Source organism: Drosophila melanogaster, chromosome 3R, assembly GCF_000001215.4.
Source record: "Drosophila melanogaster chromosome 3R".
Lineage (NCBI taxonomy): Eukaryota > Metazoa > Arthropoda > Insecta > Diptera > Drosophilidae > Drosophila > Drosophila melanogaster.
Window position 1 is genome coordinate 22,447,592 of NT_033777.3, and position 20,620 is coordinate 22,468,211.

General features: G+C 44.2%; 6 protein-coding genes across 9 annotated transcripts, besides 1 other annotated feature; 4 read left to right on the forward strand and 2 right to left on the reverse strand.

Moving 5' to 3' along the window:
- The first annotated feature begins 507 nt into the window (after window positions 1–507).
- CG34376 (uncharacterized protein) lies at window positions 508–13,158 on the forward strand. 2 transcript variants are annotated; one of them, NM_001104402.2, is made up of 3 exons: window positions 508–1,029; window positions 8,960–9,886; window positions 12,251–13,158. In NM_001104402.2, the coding sequence occupies exons 1-3, from the start codon at window positions 825–827 to the stop codon at window positions 12,907–12,909; spliced, it is 1,791 nt and encodes a 596-aa protein (NP_001097872.1). In that variant the 5' UTR covers window positions 508–824; the 3' UTR covers window positions 12,910–13,158. The 2 variants fall into 2 exon arrangements, with proteins under 2 accessions (NP_001097872.1, NP_732741.1); NM_170013.3 differs by lacking the exon at window positions 12,251–13,158 and adding an exon at window positions 10,730–11,830.
- Window positions 3,010–5,587: a mobile genetic element.
- Rpn7 (Regulatory particle non-ATPase 7) lies at window positions 13,071–14,463 on the reverse strand. The gene has a single exon (NM_142791.3). The coding sequence runs from the start codon at window positions 14,329–14,331 to the stop codon at window positions 13,162–13,164; it is 1,170 nt and encodes a 389-aa protein (NP_651048.1). The 5' UTR covers window positions 14,332–14,463; the 3' UTR covers window positions 13,071–13,161.
- Window positions 14,464–14,863: 400 nt separating this feature from the next.
- On the forward strand, window positions 14,864–17,012 carry AP-2mu (Adaptor Protein complex 2, mu subunit). 3 transcript variants are annotated; one of them, NM_001170215.2, is made up of 4 exons: window positions 14,864–15,188; window positions 15,257–15,695; window positions 15,752–16,534; window positions 16,584–17,012. In NM_001170215.2, exons 1-3 carry the CDS (start codon window positions 15,012–15,014, stop codon window positions 16,447–16,449), a joined length of 1,314 nt encoding a protein of 437 aa, NP_001163686.1. In that variant the 5' UTR covers window positions 14,864–15,011; the 3' UTR covers window positions 16,450–16,534; window positions 16,584–17,012. The 3 variants fall into 3 exon arrangements, with proteins under 3 accessions (NP_001163686.1, NP_732744.1, NP_651049.3); NM_170015.3 differs by having other exon boundaries at window positions 14,864–14,939; window positions 15,000–15,188; window positions 15,752–17,012; NM_142792.5 differs by having other exon boundaries at window positions 15,752–17,012.
- A 381-nt stretch (window positions 17,013–17,393) lies between these two features.
- On the forward strand, window positions 17,394–18,347 carry CG7054 (uncharacterized protein). Its single transcript, NM_142793.3, has 2 exons — window positions 17,394–18,084; window positions 18,146–18,347. Exons 1-2 carry the CDS (start codon window positions 17,684–17,686, stop codon window positions 18,282–18,284), a joined length of 540 nt encoding a protein of 179 aa, NP_651050.1. The 5' UTR covers window positions 17,394–17,683; the 3' UTR covers window positions 18,285–18,347.
- A 95-nt stretch (window positions 18,348–18,442) lies between these two features.
- On the forward strand, window positions 18,443–19,088 carry Pebp1 (Phosphatidylethanolamine-binding protein 1). Its single transcript, NM_142794.3, has one exon. The coding sequence runs from the start codon at window positions 18,500–18,502 to the stop codon at window positions 19,028–19,030; it is 531 nt and encodes a 176-aa protein (NP_651051.1). The 5' UTR covers window positions 18,443–18,499; the 3' UTR covers window positions 19,031–19,088.
- A 225-nt stretch (window positions 19,089–19,313) lies between these two features.
- On the reverse strand, window positions 19,314–20,566 carry CG5377 (uncharacterized protein). The gene has a single exon (NM_142795.4). The coding sequence runs from the start codon at window positions 20,389–20,391 to the stop codon at window positions 19,555–19,557; it is 837 nt and encodes a 278-aa protein (NP_651052.1). The 5' UTR covers window positions 20,392–20,566; the 3' UTR covers window positions 19,314–19,554.
- Window positions 20,567–20,620: the final 54 nt, after the last annotated feature.

Genomic DNA, 20,620 nt, shown 5'->3' on the forward strand with positions numbered 1-20,620 from the left:
TTCAATGCTCTCTAATTGGCGCTAAATATTCAATTGTCGTTATGATATCGTTTATCGAAAAGGCTATCGATTGAAAATTCCGCTCTTGTGGGCCAGATTTCAAAAACGCTTAGAAGCATTTGACAATTCAAGCAATTTACGTAGTAATTGCGAACATTTTTAACAAATTAGTAGTTAACATACATTTTACAAAAATATATATTTGCAGGATTTATAATCTCTTTAGAATTATTATTTCTGTATAAAATCCCAGAATTTCATTCCTCTCTAACGTTTTTCTTTGTGATAACAGTTTTGATTGTTAATCAAATTTTTATAGCTGGAATTAAAGTTCAGCAAACATTTTCGTTTGTTTACCAGTGGCCAGTGAGACCGTTCGCTGTGGCGCCTAAAAAACCAACATTTCACTGTTCCTCAAAGTGCGGGGGGGTGGTGCGTTCATTATCAGCCGGAACGTAAACAGCGTCGCTGCTTTTCACGCTTTCCGATAAAAATGTTTAAATCACACTGTGTTAATTAGAGCCCAAATCAAAATCAATGCGCCCGTGGACGCGAACGACTCGAGATCGTGTGCGCGTGAATGCGGATCGAGTAGTTGGTAGCTAGTTTATCAAATTCGAACCCTTGATATAATAAAAATAAAGGTGCGCGAGAATACGTGAATTGCGATTTTTGGCCCGTGAACGAATCACGAGCAAAGCGGATAAACAAAAGCCATAAAAAACAGATTCGCACGAGAATCATCGCAAAAGTCTGTGCGCATAAATTACGCTCCCCAATTGGAATTGGAAAAGTCTGGTTTTCGGCGAGCATCCGCATCCGCGATGGACGACGAGTTTAAGCTGTGCTGGAAGAACTTCCAGGACAACATAGCCAGCGGCTTCCAGAATTTGTACGACCGCGGCGACCTGGTGGACGTGACCCTCGCCTGCGATGGAAAGCTCCTCCATGCCCACAAGATAGTGCTGGCTATCTGCAGCCCCTACTTCCAGGAGATATTCACTACCAATCCCTGCAAGCATCCCATCAGTGAGTACACCGATTAGGCAGCACAAGATTGCGGCCCCATCGCCGGCGTCCCCGGTTTAAATGCTAAGTTATGCAGCGTGGCTTACATTGTCAGCGCGGCATTTATATGTGTATTTTGATACTGGGCACGGAAGTGGTCTTCCAGAAATTGGTCAAGTTTAATGTTCCGAGCTTTCGTTGCCATGCATATGGATGATCCTAATGGAACATTGAGTGCGTAACTGAAGGATTCGGGTTTCTTACAAATTGCTTGGCTCTTGGCATTGCAAATACATTGTAGACATATTTTCTTGGAATTTTAATAAGCCGGAAAAGAGTCTGACTATTCGCTGGGCTATTTCATACCCTTCACATACATACATAGTCTGTATAATGCCAGGGAAGAGTGACTGCTGGTTACTTGGTCAAGCATATTCCCCCAGAAATCGGTCAGTTTATCACTGGGACAGCGGTGTCAGTTTATCGAGGAGCCCGCCCGTCAGCCTGTCTGTTCATCACTCTTGTCAAACGCTTAGATATAAATCAACCTTTGTGTTAAATTCCATGACACATTCGGTGGTTATCAGCCCAGCTCCACCGCCAGTTCGATTCCGAGTTCCAGACGAGCGTCCCAGCACGACTACGTCTGTCTTTACAGTATCGCTACCATAAATCCAACTATACCCGCCCTATTAACTTTACACTTTATTTCATAAGCCTAACTTGCCTTTTTTTTAGCATACAAAGTAATCAATCGAATAATATTGTTAGTCGTTTGATGGATCGCCCATTAAAATTAAGTAGTGCAGCGATATTAGGAAGATTATAAATCGTTTATGCAAATGCATTAAGGTTTATCCAGCCTACAGTTATCTAAAGACTTTGTAATGAACTGTAATCATTTGATAACCGATTTGATTTACTAATCCAATTCAGGGTAATATAATCCAATTCGTAATATCTGTCCGTTTCTGATTCATGTTCCAGTTAGTGAAGTTTGACTGTAGAGTCGTAAATCTAAAGACAAACAGCAGCAACCCACTAAGAATCGAGGTCTGGTGATAATCCTCCGGTGAGCCGGAGTGCCGCCGCGTTGTCTATGCCTGTGTGGTAGCTGCCGGAGTCCTCCGCCTCCGGAGGCACACCGGGATTGTTTACCCACGCCACGCACGGAGTATCCACCGGCGGAGGGAGTATCGTGATAAGGTCCATGGCAAGAGAGCGCAGAGTCGGAGCCGCAGCCCACTTCGATCGGATCGGGGAGATTGGGTGCGTTGCTGACCTCATCAAATGTACTTCAAATGGACTCTAGAACGGTGGTGTACTACTATTTATGTACGCTATATGGTGTATGGATATGATATCGCCGCGGCCCCTCCTGGTCGGTACGATTCCGATTTCGTTCGCAGTCGTGTTGAACACGGCTGCCTGCTGCACGGTGGCTTTATCTGATCAGGCGGCCATAAAAAATAAGGTTTTATCTTTTCAAGTAGCTGCAGGAAGGTGCTACCTACCCACAAACGCTGCTACAAGAGGTATTTCCAAAGATAAAGAATATTAATATACCCTATAAATAACGGCGAACCCAAGCGGGGGCAAGCTATTAAATGTAGACCAGCCCAGCCAACAACAGTCATCGAGGTGCTAACAAGCCAAATGGCTATGTGTTTGTTCCGTGTGTAACACGCAGAAACAACAACAATAGTCGAAATATTTTTTATCTTTTTATCGCGTTTAACAATCATTTATTGCCCAACTGAGTAACTGAGTGCCCGCCCGCCCACTCCTTCACCCTTACAGCCACTCGAAGAATTTAGTTTAGTCGAGATATTGATTAGAGAGCCTCGCAACATATATACGTGTTTCCGCTGCTCCGGACGTGTAAATCAATCCACACTGTGCCGTTCCAAGTGGTTATATCTGGCCAACAGTCACAGTCCCCAATACAATGCTAATCCTCCAAAATTATCTATTTATTATTGGCATAAACAAGACGGACATAGCTCAAAGAAGCTGGGGTCGGAAAAATCGAATTTTTGAAATTTGAAAGCTGGAATCGTTTGCCCATTTTTTGCCCATGTTTGCCCACCAATTAGTTTTTTTTGCCCACGTCCAGTTTTTGAGATATGAATTTTCGAAAAAGTTCGAAAATTTTCGAAAATCAAAAATTTCGCTTTTTTCAAAATTTTTTTTTTTTAAATCGCAATAACATCGTTTGCCCACGTTTGCCCACCCTTTAGAATTTTGAAAAAATGTATACTTTAGAAAATATAAGGCTTTTAAGTTTACCTCGGTCTAATCAGAGAGTAAATCGTTTGCCCATCTCTTAAAACCAAATATTATCAACAAAAAACGTTTGCCCAACAATTATTATTAGTTTTTATCGTTTGCCCACCCTTTAAAAAACCTTTAACAAAAATTTTTTTTCGATTGCCCACATTTAAAATACAACCAATTTCCTTAGCCAACCTCTTTAAAATAAAAATTTCCAATAAAAAAAGTTTGCCCACCATTTAAAACTAAATAATTTCGATTGCCCACCTTTTAAAACTAAATAATTTCGTTTGCCCATCCTTTAAAATTCATTTTTAACGTTTGCCCACCCTTTAAAAATAAATTATTTCGTTTGCCCACCCTTTAAAATTTGTTTTTTTCGTTTGCCCACCTCTTAAAAATGGTTTTTTCGATTTTTCACCTATTAAAAATAAATTTGTACATATGTATGTAATAATTGTAAGATGTGGCGTCAAAAGCACAGTTACTTACAAAAGAACAGTTATTTACATATTTACATACATTTTCAATATATCCATAGTGTTAATCATTCATGAATTGTAACATCAATTTTTCTTAATCATTGTTTCATTTCATGGAAAATATTTTATATTGCAATATAATATATATGCAAAAAAATGTATGTATGTTTATCAACACTCTCCAAGCTCAAGAAAATTCTGGAATAAAATATTTTCGAAATTATTTAGTTTTAAGAGTGGGCAAACGAAAAAAACAAATTTTAAAGGGTGGGCAAACGAAATAATTTATTTTTAAAGGGTGGGCAAACGTTAAAAATGAATTTTAAAGGATGGGCAAACGAAATTATTTAGTTTTAAAAGGTGGGCAATCGAAATTATTTAGTTTTAAGAGTGGGCAAACGAAAAAAACAAATTTTAAAGGGTGGGCAAACGAAATAATTTATTTTTAAAGGGTGGGCAAACGTTAAAAATGAATTTTAAAGGATGGGCAAACGAAATTATTTAGTTTTAAAAGGTGGGCAATCGAAATTATTTAGTTTTAAGAGTGGGCAAACGAAAAAAACAAATTTTAAAGGGTGGGCAAACGAAATAATTTATTTTTAAAGGGTGGGCAAACGTTAAAAATGAATTTTAAAGGATGGGCAAACGAAATTATTTAGTTTTAAAAGGTGGGCAATCGAAATTATTTAGTTTTAAGAGTGGGCAAACGAAAAAAACAAATTTTAAAGGGTGGGCAAACGAAATAATTTATTTTTAAAGGGTGGGCAAACGTTAAAAATGAATTTTAAAGGATGGGCAAACGAAATTATTTAGTTTTAAAAGGTGGGCAATCGAAATTATTTAGTTTTAAGAGTGGGCAAACGAAAAAAACAAATTTTAAAGGGTGGGCAAACGAAATAATTTATTTTTAAAGGGTGGGCAAACGTTAAAAATGAATTTTAAAGGATGGGCAAACGAAATTATTTAGTTTTAAAAGGTGGGCAATCGAAATTATTTAGTTTTAAGAGTGGGCAAACGAAAAAAACAAATTTTAAAGGGTGGGCAAACGAAATAATTTATTTTTAAAGGGTGGGCAAACGTTAAAAATGAATTTTAAAGGATGGGCAAACGAAATTATTTAGTTTTAAAAGGTGGGCAATCGAAATTATTTAGTTTTAAGAGTGGGCAAACGAAAAAAACAAATTTTAAAGGGTGGGCAAACGAAATAATTTATTTTTAAAGGGTGGGCAAACGTTAAAAATGAATTTTAAAGGATGGGCAAACGAAATTATTTAGTTTTAAAAGGTGGGCAATCGAAATTATTTAGTTTTAAATGGTGGGCAAACTTTTTTTATTGGAAATTTTTATTTTAAAGAGGTTGGCTAAGGAAATTGGTTGTATTTTAAATGTGGGCAATCGAAAAAAAATTTTTGTTAAAGGTTTTTTAAAGGGTGGGCAAACGATAAAAACTAATAATAATGGTTGGGCAAACGTTTTTTGTTGATAATATTTGGTTTTAAGAGATGGGCAAACGATTTACTCTCTGATTAGACCGAGGTAAACTTAAAAGCCTTATATTTTCTAAAGTATAAATTTTTTCAAAATTCTAAAGGGTGGGCAAACGTGGGCAAACGATGTTATTGCGATTTAAAAAAAAAAATTTTGAAAAAAGCGAAATTTTTGATTTTCGAAAATTTTCGAACTTTTTCGAAAATTCATATCTCAAAAACTGGACGTGGGCAAAAAAAACTAATTGGTGGGCAAACATGGGCAAAAAATGGGCAAACGATTCCAGCTTTCAAATTTCAAAAATTCGATTTTTCCGACCCCAGCTTCTTTGAGCTGACGGACATCGTCTGGGGGCAATCGTTTTATCAGCCCAGCGTTTAGTGCCAACCACTTTACTTTGGGTATCACTCTTGATCGTAAAATAAGATTTTGAACTTATTGCTCGTTAGATAACGCACTCAGACAGCCGCAGCATGTGCCATGTGTGATATTGGGCCTCTCCAAGAACCAGGTCCAAGCCACTTCCCTTCCAAATCCCCGTTGCCATGTAGTCCCCTAACCACCTGGCCACCTGGCAATTCCCACTCCCGATTTGAAGTAGCTACGGCGATCGAATATAGCCGCGGTTGCTTACCAGCCAGCGTTTGGGTTCGGAAGATAATATAATATCGATTCGCCGGCTGGACTTGTCGTAAATATTAAACACCCAATGTTATTAATATATTGCCGCACCGTGACTAAAAACAAAGTCGTCGTGCTATTTTTTTTCCCAACGCTTCAGAGGGGGTAAAAAATTTTTATTGATCGCTGCACTATTTATTTGGGCAAAATAATCCATTTTTGGCCACGTTGGACTTTGAGTTTCGGTGCGTTCTTAACCCCTAATCTTGAATTTGTTTATTTCGATGTTATACGCTTGCCAAGATTATCAAAAGTGTTTGAATTGGTCGGCAACGAAGGATTGGGTCTTGTGGCAGGTAAAGATAGCTAGTTTTTGAGTTTTCAAAAAATCTGAGATTGGTACTAAAATTAGGAAATAAAGGAATTCACTTTTTTGATAATTTAGTAATGATGATCTTCGCAAAAACGAAAGATCAGCATTTTATAGTACACTTAAATGAAATATTTTGAAACTTTCACTCAAATATTAAGATGAGTTGTAGTAATGCTTACTGCCTAATCTACTTAACGCTTTTAAATTCGTTAATACAATTGAATTATCGAGTTTATAAACCCTTCTACATTTCCTGCTTCTGGGTTACCCAATCGATCGAATCGAAAGCTGTTTACGTACGTATTTTATGGTCTCTTCGTATTATATCAAACTTTGACTTTGAGCATATGAAATATCATAAATGCTTTTTTATTGCCCATATGTGTTGACAATTTGTAATTTATTGCCCTTGTAGAAGTTAGAAGCCAGTAGCTAGTGGCTAGTAGCCAATAGCCAGAAATCGCCAATGGCCAAGAAGTGGCAATCGACTAAGCTGGGCTAATCCCTGGGCCATTTGCGCTCCTTCGGGGCATTTCTTTTCGAAGAGAGTTTGGGGCGGAAAAGGGAGGTATCCGAATGGAAATCTATGACCAAGCTTTTGGGTTGGCTGGGCCTGTCGTTGGGCTTGTTGGCCTTTTATCAGGTTGCACTACCACCACAACGACAATTCGATTCGACTACTCGACTATTATGGCGTTCGGAGATAACAAATATTTATGAATGTTCGTGCGACGACATTGTCAAAATGAGGCAGCCCACTCCACTACAAGCCCGACGGCACTAAACGAATCGCTGAGGGTAACAACAATGGAACCTATTGGCGTTCTGATTCGATAAACATTTATCATAATCATAAAGTAAAACTGTTTCGAAATCGATCGCCTGCGATCCGATTGGTTGAACCATTTGGAGTGGGCGTGATCTTATTGGTGAGGGTGTTCGGGCCCCAAAACAAATCAAAAACGAGACTGAGGCAGATATCGCTGCAGTTCCCCAATTCCCCGGTACCCAATTCCCAATTCTAGCAGACGCTCTGATATCAGCAGAGATCACTGCGGGTCAGGCGACCATTAAATCCATATTCCCTGGTAGATGGTACCATACATACATATATGGCATACATTTGGGCAAACAGCGATCGAGCTGCGATGATCTGAGTTTTGGGTACTGTCGATTCCCTTATCGGCAGAGCATGCACGGATTTATCACGTTCTCCGTGAACTTTAGACAGAGTTTCTCTACGGTCGGGGTCCATAAATGGTTTATTGATTCGAAAGAATTTTGTATATGGATCTCTTTGTCTCGATTCACGCTCGTTCTTTATCTCCGGCGATGCTGGCCATGTGTCTCCATCTCCGTGAACGGAAAAGTGAGGCAAATGATAGTGATAGTGGTGTATACGGTGTGCCCTCAATGTGTAATCCCGTATCTATCTGGCATCAGTTGAGACCCGATGTGTGCACTGTACCCCTGGAGCAATACATATGTATATTGCCTGGATTTTGATCTTCGCCAGGCGATCACTCGGTCGAATACGGACATGCCAAGGCGCAGATAGATAGATAGGCGAGACGGAATGATCCGTAATGACGACTACGGCAAACGATAGGGCACAATTGATGTCGTCGTTCGGTCAGATTAAGCAACCAAGTTTGTCTGTTGCTGATCGGCGATTTAATATTGTATTTACATACAGTCGTACATATGCGATGTATGTACGCCTGTTTGTGTAATAAAATTGTTATTGAGAACAAGTGATAATATTGTTTTTAACTAGATGTTGATGCTGCTAGCGAGACATGCACAGTGGGCAGGGGTTGATGGGAAAGCGCTGATAAGAATCAGTTTCAGATCAGCAAATTCGAAATAATCTGTCAGAAAGAAGTACGAACCTAATCTGGAATCGGGTTCAAACACTTTAATTCACTTGTGAATCCTACTTTTGGCGGGAATGAAATGCTAAATGATGAATTAGCATAAATAATGACCTTGCATTTTTGGACTCATTAAAAAACATATTTATATTTAAAAACGATTGGGAACTTATATTATCACGGCTAAAACATATGTATAGGCATTTTTGAAACACATAAAACCACTTTGATGGCCCACTGTGAACTATGAAATATTGAAACTTATGTGGCATGATCTCGAACCACCCCTGAGATAACAGATCCGCACCACTGTGGAGCCGATCCGATTCGAATCCGGACAGCTCCACAGCTTCTTAGGACGAGTGGGGAGCACGCGGATGATATGTCATGCTACTTATTTTATAATTATTGCTGTGCTACTGCTACTGCGTTGCTGTTGTTGAGTTTATATTTAAGTTTTCAGATTTCTTATCATAGCTGTTTTTATGTATTGATTTAGTATTTGAGCGTTTCGATGATAACATCTCCACTACGAATGTGACCTCCTTTCCTACTGATGTTATTATTGTCGTTTTCAGTCTTTATGTAAACAAGCAATTACGTTGAATTATTTTTGGGAGAGGGAAAAACATAAAAACGGTTTGTAATCAGTCTGGAATCATTTAAAAAATCCCCTTTGGTTTTAAACGCAATTCGAATATTCTTTGCCTTGTTGATAAACACGTTTTTGGATTTTTCCAAAAATGTTGTTTGCTACTTATCTTAAAAAAAATACCCTGTCTAATAACAAAATGTGATTTTTGTTATAACTTGTTTTGTATATTCCCAAATCTTTCTAGTAATACTCAAGGATGTGAGTTTCAACATTATGATGGAGCTACTGGAGTTTATGTACCAAGGAGTGGTTAATGTTAAGCACACGGAGTTGCAGTCGTTCATGAAAATTGGACAGCTGCTGCAGATCAAGGGCTTGGCTACCAATTCGAATTCCTCGCCAGGATCGAGTGTCTCGGAGAAGTCCTCTAGTCAGCCACCGGCAGAAGAATCAAGCAACACCAACAGCACCAATCATCACAACTCTAGCACTAATAGCAATAACAATAGCAAATCGGAAACGGATCACAATGAGTCCAAAGGCCAGAGCAATTCAAGAACCACTTCGCCAGGTGGTGCCAGCAGAGCCTCCAACGATGCCAGCCACCTGTACACATCGAACAAACGTCCGATGCCGTCGGATTTTGGCAGCGATTCCCTGTCCATTTACTCCGGCAAGCAGTTGAGACGCTCCCTCAAGGATCACGGTTCCGGCGGAAGCGAAGGCGGCGGAGGCGATCACGCGGATACCGCAGCCGGATTGGACAACAGCATGAATTCAGAGGAGTTCTTCTTGCCACCCATTCCACAAATCACGATGGGAGAACAGCGCTACGATCTCGGAGGTCTGAAACGGGAATCGGATGGTCACCACCACGGTCCCTTGTCGGCTGGCGGAGGAAATTCGGGCAGCGTTGGCAGCCTCACCTCCTCGGCCTCACCGTCTGCACCCATCCGTAATCCCTTTGCCCCGAACTTCATGGACAGCTTCAACTACTACAAGGGCGGCAACAGCAGTGGTCCCAGCGGTAGTTCCAATAACTCGGTTGGCCCAGGTGGCGTCAATAACAATGGCTCCGTGGGCCTTGGCTCCGGCGCCGAGTACCCCAACGAACTGTATATGCCCAACGATTACTCCAAGAGCTTTGCCAACCACATGGACATTCCCTCAAGTAGGTGGCCTCCAGATTTGTGCCACTGGCACTATTTTTATCACTTTTCTGTTGCATGTAGCTTGGCATTCATATTGACTTATTGTTTTATTCTTTATAAGATTGGGCTATTATTTTGCATCCATCATTCGGCACATAATATAACACGATCATTCACACCACGTACACACTAGCCCACTGAACTCATTGTCACTAACCAGGAATGGAGCCAAATGGAGACCTAACAGAGCTGTCATTGATTGTAGAGGGATATTTGCTGATTTAACTGGGGTAAAAGTATTAACAGAAGTAAATACTTGAGCGTATAGTTAGATAAACATCAGATAGCTCTGATTGCCCGTGAGATTCAGTTGTTCGATCGACCTGGCAGACTGGTGGGCCTCAAGTTTTTCCACATGTTTTGCTGCAATTGTATCCAAGGGGTTGAAGACTATTCGATTTACTAGAGCAACCACACAATGCGGGGTTAAATATTTGGCTCAAAGTTTGCTTTAAATCGAAATATTTTAAATTAACTTAAAATGAGAACATACTAGGAAAAACTAGAGAGAACACTTACTTAAAGTACAACACTTTCAGCTGCATTTTGAACACACATTAAGTAGTGCTTTCAGTTTAAATACATTTAGTATTGGCTTTATAACGTGGTAAAATCGAATCCCTGTAACGCCTAACAATCCGCACAGTATCGAGAACACGCACACCCAATCGCATATTCCAAACGGAGGAGGAGCGTGACTCCTCCCCCACTATCCAATAGCTTGCCTCTTTCCCCTGTAAATAACACCCTTTGAGAGTCCAGCGAAGAACAGACCACTAATGATCCACCATTGTCCGGAGCAGGCGGCAGCAACATGGTGATGCTGTCCACCACCTCTCTGCTCCACGGCAACTGCGTGTTCAACCGGAACAACACGGTGGCCACGCAGCAGGGCATGAAGACCTACTGGCTGTGCAAGTCGTACCGGATCAGCATGTGCCGGGCGCGGTGCATCACCCACTTGGGCAGGATCATATCCGCCACGGGCGTCCACAATCATACGCCGCACATGCGCGGTGGTCAGGGATCTTCGGCGCCCTCCACAGCGTCAGTTTCCGGAAATCCAGCCCCGACGCCCATTTCCAGCCAAGCGGGTTACTCTCTGACGGATGGAGGTGGCCATTTGGGTCCGGATTTGCAGCATGGCAATCGAGTGACCAACATGTTTGCCAATCAAACGCCGCCACCGCCGCCGCCACCACCGCCACTACCAGTGGCATCAACGCCGCACCACCCGCATCATCACCATCACTTGGGACAACCGTTGCCCAATCTTTTGGTGCAGCACCATCCGGCGCCATCGCACATGGAGCAGCATGGCAGCTCGGCGAGCCTCTTGCATAATCCAAATCTGATGCACCTGCAGACCCCGACGCACCACCACCAACAACAACACCACCAGCAGCATTCGCCACACAATCCACCGCCTCCGCAGCAGCACAATCTGGAGCTGGGAGGTGGCTCGGGATCGGGAGCAGTGCTTCTCTCGCCGGCGCATCTTCAGCAAAGTCCGCAATCGAATCGGAGCAGTCATTCCCTCCAGGCGCAGAGTCCACCTCCACAGTCAGTGGAGGAACAGCAGCCACACCAGCAGCAGCAGCAGCAGCAAGAAGGAGCCACCACTGAGGTTACCACGGATCCCAGCACGGCTCACGTGATCAACTCCATCACCATATCCCCGAACACCAGGCACACCTTCAAGATGGAGAACATGTAAGGCTGTCGCCGGGGAATCTCCCCACATCGCACTGCCTCAAAAGCGGATGAGTAATTTATTTTTGCCTAGCTAGAGTTTTTAGTAGAAAATTGAATTTGATTCGACCGAAGGAGAGATGAGATAGTAATGTAAATACCCGTACCAATGTCCATAATGTATTTGATAAACTAATGCGAAACGATAAACCAAAAGCTACTAATGGGCGCTGTGAAATGAATCCCAGATTAAGCTAACCAGAGTAATTTTGGATATGTTTCGTGGCCCTGTGCGTATATCAATGGGTAGTCCAATGGCCAAGCACTAACCAACTTCAAATAGGCTTATCTCTTTAAGATAGACTAAATGTCACTTTCGATCCGATATATTAATAATGCTATGCCAGGTCCAATGGTATCTTTCTTTAACTTATAAATTCAACGAAGCAGGTAAGTAAACTAATGCATGAACACATAAACACACATAATTTTGGGCTCATTCGTGTATGTCCTGGCATCCAAAACCAAACATAACCAGCAGAGGGAGCGGAGAGTACAACTCCAAGCATACCCCCCATCAGCAGAATCAGACCCAAACCGATCCTCACTAGCCTTCTCGTCCTGTATTGTAGTCGCACCCGGCGAGCACTGGTTCCAGGGCAAGCTGGAGTTCATGCTGAGCCAGCGAGGCAAGCCGCTGCTGGTCCACGACGGGCACACCTTCGGCATTCAGTACGTGCGCAAGGACAAGAAGTACTGGCAGTGCAACCTGTCGCGCAAGTTCAACTGCAAGGCGCGCGTGACCACCACGGACACCGGCGACATAATCGTGACCAACAACGAGCACTGCCACACAGAGATACGTCAGCACCTGCGCAAGGATTACCAGCGGAACAAAGTGATGATGAATGCACTGATTAACCTAAGTACGAGTCACATGCGGCGAAACAATATGGGTGGGCTGGGTGCCTTGCCCATGGTGCCCGAGGTCCTGACCCAGGGTACACCCATTCACGAGATGGTCCAAAACTTACATGACATGGCAGCAAAAGTATCGGCGGGGCAGCAACATCATCATCAACAACAACAACAGCAGCGGGCACATGACGTGGAGGAGCCACTAGACTGCGGACTCCGATCGTCGGCGGCGCTGGAGGAGATGGCACGCAGCTTCATGACCAACAACAAACCCTCAATTGCCTTTCCGGGCAGCGAATCTGGTCATAACCAGCATGGTAGCGATACCAAAGAGGAACCGTCGTGGAAGGAGAAGATCGAGGGCGACGCTTAGGCTTAAATTTACATAAATAGCAGGTCAAATGACAGTTAAGTACAAAAGTGGAATGATTGCAATAATACTCAAATACACTAAAGACGGCGTAACCAAAACAATTCCAAAGAATTTAGTTAATACATAATAAGCTAACGTACAATCTGCTAGAGCATTTCCATGAGTTTTATATCGTTTTTATTATTGTACGTTGCATTAGCTTTACACTGTAATAAATGTTGAATTTGAATAAATCTTTTTATATGAACTACATTAGATGTTTATCACGCGGCTCAACTTCTGGATGCGGTTGAGCAGCAGATCGCCCTGCTTGATGGTCGCCTGGTACTGCCAGTTCTTGTTGTCAGGCCGATTGGTCTCCACAATGCCGCCAACGCGATCCACCTTGGCATGCAGCCGTCCGGCGGCGATGAAGCGTGCCAGCTCCTGGTCAATGTATTCCACTGTTACGCCGAACGACTCGGCCATATACTGCAGGGTGAGGGAGCGATACGACTCCAGCAACTGGGTGTAGCCCAGAATGCGCATCTCGCGCACGTAGTAGCGGTAGTGGGGATGAATGAGGTAGTCCAAGCGCAATTGCTTCTCTACGCCGGCCAGGTGTACGTAGAAGTTCTCATATTGGCAGTTGTACAAGGAAAACAGGAACTGTTTCACGTCGGGCAGGCCATGGAGCACCTCCTGGATTTCGGAGCCCTTGATCACTTTGTCGCGCAGCTCATTGCGCGGCAGGGCAATCATGGCCACGTAAACGGTGTAACGCACGAAGGTGGGGTAGTCCATCAGTTCGTATGAGGTGAAGGTGCTTACGGTGTCCAGGAAGAACGTGGCCGCCGCCTTGAAGTCACGCACCGCCACCGAGTAAACACCCTGGTAGACCTTCAACCGGTTGCGTCGGTCCCAATCGCCGCCTTCCTCGATCAGATACTTGGCCTTGTCGATGTTGCGAGTGATGAGATCGTGGTCAAGGTAAAACAGTCCCAAGCGGATCAGATGGAACACGATGTCCAGGCGGTGACCCAGGGAAACGGTCTTCTCGTAGGTCTTGCGGAAGGCAGTCTCTGCGGCAGCCTTGTCGCCGATGCGGCACAAGTACTCTGACTTCTTAAGATTCGCCTCGCGCACTTCCATCTCGCCCAGATTCTTCTCCGCATCCTCGATTGCCGCATCTAGCTGCTCCACCTCTACGCGGTTGTTCTCCTTCATTCGCGCCAGCAGATCCTTGTCTACGGTCCAGCCGAGTTCCGAGCAGATGTGCTCGTACCACGGGGCCATATTCTCCGTGCGAATCGCCTCCAGAAGCTTCGCCTTCAATGCCGCATCCTGCTTGTATTCCGCCAGGGTAAGCAGGAACTTCGTCTGGGCCAGCTCCAGGTTCGGGTTCTTCTCCAGACCCTGCTCCTCCAAGTTTTCGGCAGGCATTTTGGTCGGATTTGTTGGCTTCGGTTTTTTAAACACAGAAAAATAGTTGATTTTCTTGACAAAACTCAATTTTGTTTTTGTCAAATCGCAGAGTCATGTACTACCAGTGTGACCCCAAAATTATCGATAAATTATACCGCATATTTTTACATTGCCAAAAATACCAGAGCGATGTCCATCAAGATAGCGACGAAATTAGAACAGTGCAATTGCCAATTGGGAATTTGTATTTTAATTTATTTTTAAATTCTGAAAGTAATTTAAATTTAAAAAAAAAACTTGAGAGCTGTCTAGAAAAGAACTGATGTTTCATGATAACTTTGTCGAAGAATTAAGAAATATTTAGTTGTAAAATAATTGTTGAATCTATTTTTTTCCAATAACACGACTTATATATTTTTTGAAAATATTCGAGCTAAATCCCAAGAAGTAAACTCAATCTGGGATTTGAAGTGCCCAGAACTCGAATAAACACTTCTTTTTAAATAATTGTAAGACCGTATCACTTATGGTATATACTGACCTCGAAGGGCCACACTAAGGGGGAGTGAAAATTGATTTTCTGATAAAAATTTTCGCTTGAAGCTACAGCATCGTCCACTGTCCATGTATATATCTTATATTTGCATATAAATATATATATTACACCGACTTGGACTAACCATCAGATAGCGCACAAGATGATTGGCGGCCTGTTCGTCTACAACCACAAGGGCGAGGTGCTGATCTCGCGAGTTTACCGCGACGACATCGGTCGGAATGCCGTGGACGCCTTTCGGGTCAACGTCATCCACGCCCGCCAGCAGGTCCGCTCGCCAGTGACCAATATTGCGAGGACCAGCTTCTTCCACATCAAGGTCGGTGAACAAAGTTCCTATGTCACAATCACCAACCCTCCCACTTATCATCAAAACTCCTTTCACAGAGAGCAAACATTTGGCTGGCGGCTGTGACCAAGCAGAATGTGAACGCCGCGATGGTGTTTGAGTTCCTTTTGAAGATCATCGAGGTGATGCAATCCTACTTCGGCAAGATCTCGGAGGAGAACATCAAGAATAACTTCGTGCTCATCTACGAGCTGCTGGATGAGATCCTCGACTTTGGCTACCCGCAGAACACGGACTCCGGCACCCTGAAGACCTTCATCACACAGCAGGGCATCAAGTCGGCCACCAAGGAGGAGCAGATGCAGATAACCTCGCAGGTTACCGGCCAGATTGGCTGGCGTCGCGAGGGCATCAAGTACCGGCGCAACGAGCTTTTCCTGGACGTATTGGAGTACGTGAACCTGCTGATGAGCCCGCAGGGTCAGGTTTTGTCTGCCCACGTGGCCGGCAAGGTGGTAATGAAGTCGTATTTGTCGGGTAAGTTAGCATAAATAATCTAGACATTATTCCTTTTAATAATCGCCATGTTGTAGGCATGCCCGAGTGCAAGTTCGGGATTAACGACAAGATCGTGATGGAGTCTAAGGGACGCGGTCTCTCCGGAAATTCAGAGGCGGAAACCTCACGCTCCGGCAAGCCCGTCGTGGTCATCGATGACTGCCAGTTCCATCAGTGCGTCAAGCTAAGCAAATTCGAGACGGAGCATTCGATCAGCTTCATCCCGCCGGACGGGGAGTTCGAGCTGATGCGTTACCGTACCACCAAAGACATTTCGCTGCCATTCCGAGTCATCCCGCTGGTGCGGGAGGTGGGCCGCACCAAGATGGAGGTTAAGGTTGTGCTGAAGTCCAACTTTAAGCCCTCACTGCTGGGCCAAAAGATCGAGGTGAAGATACCAACCCCGCTCAATACATCGGGCGTGCAGCTCATCTGCCTAAAGGGCAAAGCCAAATATAAGGCTTCGGAGAACGCGATCGTGTGGAAGATTAAGCGCATGGCGGGCATGAAGGAGACACAGCTGTCCGCGGAAATCGAACTTTTGGAGACGGACACCAAGAAGAAGTGGACTCGGCCGCCCATCTCCATGAACTTTGAGGTGCCATTCGCGCCGTCCGGCTTCAAGGTACGCTACCTGAAGGTGTTCGAGCCCAAGCTCAACTACTCCGACCACGATGTGGTCAAATGGGTGCGCTACATCGGACGCAGTGGCTTGTATGAGACGCGCTGCTAGGGCGCCCAAGCATCCCCATCACGGAGCAAGATTATCACAATTGAATTTAACGAGATGAATGGAGAAAGTGTTACCGCATCTATTGGTATTTCCTCAATCAAATTGAACCAGCAGCTTATGTATTCCAAGATTAGTTCCAGCAAGTCCGGAGGACGCCCGAGTAGCGGATCCACCCCGGACACCCTATGCCGTATACCGCACACACTGCCTCCGCGAGCACTGGTTATGCGGGCGGGGCGTGTTCCCCATAGACATACCACTACTAGGTACTATGATTTACCCTACTATGTAAATGTAAACTATGTTGTTTTTATATGCGTCGCGGGACGTCTCACAAATCTCACGCTCACGTTTCACAACTCTAATTATTATTTGTATTATCGTATTATAAATATATATATATATGTATATTTAATCATTATTTTCATTGTGCAAAGAACAAAGGCGATAAATGCAACTAAGCGTATTTAATAGACCAAAACTCTGTCAGCGCTATCAATATTGATATTCAAGTGTTAATAATATTCGAATTGTTTAATAAATAAATTAGCATGATATATACTAAAAATGATGTGTTTCTCATTGGTGAAAGGGTATCGTTATATGGCTTTTCCCTATATCGAACTGATATGCCCAACAATAGAACGGAAAGGTACGATTACAACCTCATAAATGGGTGATATACAACTTTATGATCAGCCCACAAGTGCTGTCTTCGCTATCACGTGTGCACATTGGTTCAAGATCAGCTAAATCCTGAAATTAACGTCACAATTATTGATGATGTTCAACGAAGTGAAAACTAGTTTCTAGCCATGAATCATCGCACCAATGGAAGTGATCTTTGCGTTTTGGGAAAGCAAAAAAGGGCCTAAAAATGCCAGTTGGCATAAAAGCTTGCTTATCGTGGAAGGGGCTTTTCACAATTTTCCATCGGCGCTAGAAATCAACATTGTCCAATCAGTTCACCCACTGCGATAAAGTTTATTCCGCTGTGTCCATTAAACTATTATTTCTAGGTGTTAGCTGTTGCCAGCGCTGGATAGCCTTGACTGGTTTCGCCATCCAGATACTAATTAATTGGACTGGAAATTTTAATAAATCCGTAGATATCCGCTGAATCAGAGTGAAGCTTTTGCTTTGTTATCACCCAGCTGGCTTGGTCAGCAGAGTGATAACGCCACGAAAAAAAAACCGTATTATCATCTTTTTGGGCTGACACGCTACACGTAACATGGATGACATAGTACCCGATGTGCTGGATGCGGTTCCCGCTGGCACCATTAAGGTCATCTATGGCGATGACTTGGAGGTCAAGCAGGGCAACGAGCTAACCCCCACCCAGGTGAAGGACCAACCGATTGTCAGCTGGTCTGGGCTGGAGGGAAAGTCCAACCTATTGACCCTGCTCATGGTGGATCCCGATGCACCGACTCGTCAAGATCCCAAGTACCGTGAGATTCTGCACTGGTCTGTGGTCAACATTCCCGGCAGCAATGAGAATCCTTCTGGTGGCCACTCCCTAGCGGACTACGTTGGATCTGGACCGCCCAAGGACACTGGCCTGCATCGGTATATTTTCCTCCTCTATCGCCAGGAGAACAAGATCGAGGAGACGCCCACTATATCCAATACGTATGATATATATTAAGATATTTATCAGTTTACTGTGACACTGATCAATTCCCATTCACAGTACTCGCACAGGCCGTTTGAACTTCAACGCCCGGGACTTTGCCGCCAAACATGGATTGGGCGAGCCCATTGCCGCCAATTATTACCAGGCCCAGTATGATGACTATGTGCCAATTCGGAATAAAACGATCGTAGGCTAGATTTGTGCATATATCATGCAGGGTTTTCAATTCCCCGTCAATAAAGTTTAACCAATTGCTTATCTCGCTATCTATGCGTTGGGGTATTAACTGAAAAGTGCACGGAACTGATTAGGCGGCGGACTCCGTCGATAAAAGGCCAGACATCAGGGATCCGGGCCAGAGTCAACTCGCTAACGCTACACCGAGCAGAAGCAACAGAACTACCAGCTAACATGGACACCGCCGGCATTATTCCCGACATCATCGACGTCAAGCCCGCCTCCAAGGCCACCATCACCTATCCTTCCGGCGTTCAGGTTGAGCTGGGCAAGGAGCTGACTCCCACTCAGGTGAAGGACCAGCCCACTGTCGTCTTCGATGCCGAGCCCAACTCCCTGTACACCATCCTGTTGGTGGACCCCGACGCACCCAGCCGCGAGGACCCCAAGTTCCGTGAGCTGCTCCACTGGCTGGTGATCAACATTCCCGGCAACAAGGTGTCCGAGGGCCAGACCATCGCCGAGTACATCGGTGCTGGACCCCGCGAGGGAACCGGCCTGCACCGCTACGTCTTCCTGGTGTTCAAGCAGAACGACAAGATCACCACCGAGAAGTTCGTGTCCAAGACCAGCCGCACTGGCCGCATCAACGTCAAGGCCCGCGACTACATCCAGAAGTACAGCTTCGGCGGTCCCGTGGCCGGCAACTTCTTCCAGGCCCAATACGATGACTACGTGAAGACCCTCATCGAGACGGTCCAGTAATCTGGCCACCAACTGATCAGCTCTCTGTGAAATAATAAATATTAAATATGTACTAGTTCTCATAAAAGTTATCTCATACATGCTTGTGGGCGGGTCTTTTGCTATGCGATTTCCATAAGCAGCTGAAGTATATTTTTATAAGAATTACTTTTGATAACATTTCCGGAATTAATTTAAACTTGCCCGAGGCTTTGATATCTTTCTTTGAAGTTAAGTTTATAAAAGCGAGAGAAAGAAATGTTTATAATTAATCATTTATTTCCCTTTCGCTAAGTTAGGAGATATGGTTATTTTTCAATTTATTTCGAAATGATTCATTGAATAGATAACAATATTCTTTAACTTAGATATGAATTTGATTCATCAAAACTATCAGTTTCCTTTTAAAATTCGAACTTTGAACACCTGCATGCTCATTTCTGATAACTGCTTTCACATATAACGAATATCCATCCAACTTCAAGTTACCATTGTTAAACAAGTAATGAGTTTGGATCCATGAAAGCTTAAATATATTGGTTAATCTAGTTATTTTTGTTAAAGAAATCGGCCACCAGTTTGTTAAACTCCTCCGCATAACGTAAATGGATATTATGCTTCCCCTCGGGGAACTCATAATATTCCGCATGAGGCAAACGCTCCCTCAGCCAAGGAATGTGCTCCGCTGCTATCATGGGATCCTTCTTTCCGTGGAGTATAAAAGTAGGTATCTTTATTTTCTCAACTTCGGTGCGACAGAAGTCTCCATCCCGTTGGTCATAGAAGGCGCATGCGGCGTCCACCCATTCGGCCCACAATTGGGGGAATCTTTCGACGCCGTAAACCTTTTCCATGGGCTCACGCATGCGCGGCGACCACTTGGCCACATCCCGAATGTTCTTAAGAGCCTTGACTTCGTCAGCGTTCAAGTAGGCACCTGCTCCCCAGATTGCTAGGCGATCCACAGCTTCCGCATGGCGACCTGCGACTATGAGCGCCGTGATGCCCCCATCGCTCCAGCCCAAAATGGAGAAGCGTGGTCTGTCCAGGGCACGCATCAAATCCACGGCTGCCTGGGCATCCTCCCGAAAGAATTCAAGGCCGAACTTGCGCTGCGGCGGCACTGATTTGCCATAACCCGGCGGATCCCAGGCGATGATGGTGTGACCCGGCAGCAGTTTCGGCAGCTGCTCGATCTGGGGCCTAAAGTCGGTCCACGAGGAACCCAGTGCTCCCGGCATCAGGAGTAGACTCCGCTCCCCACTGCCGCTCTCCACAATGTTCAAATCTGAGCCATTCACACGAACTTTCCGCTCCGTGTGCAGCAAGCGCCTGGTGATCGGGGAACGGGCACCCACAAGCCGGCACAGATTGCCCAGCATTACGTAAGCGGGATCTAACGGGGATTTTGGAGTATGGCAACAAACTTAGCTGCTTCTCAAGGGCTCTTCAGATGTCCAGAGAGGAATATTTGGCAAATTCTAATCTTTACACACGACGCCTTGTAAAGTGCACTTGATAAAGATCCGTTGATAACAGCTGATTGATAAGAACAGCTGTAAGTAAACGATCGAATTAGTGTGGCTGTAGGTGCGATGATGCCATATACCG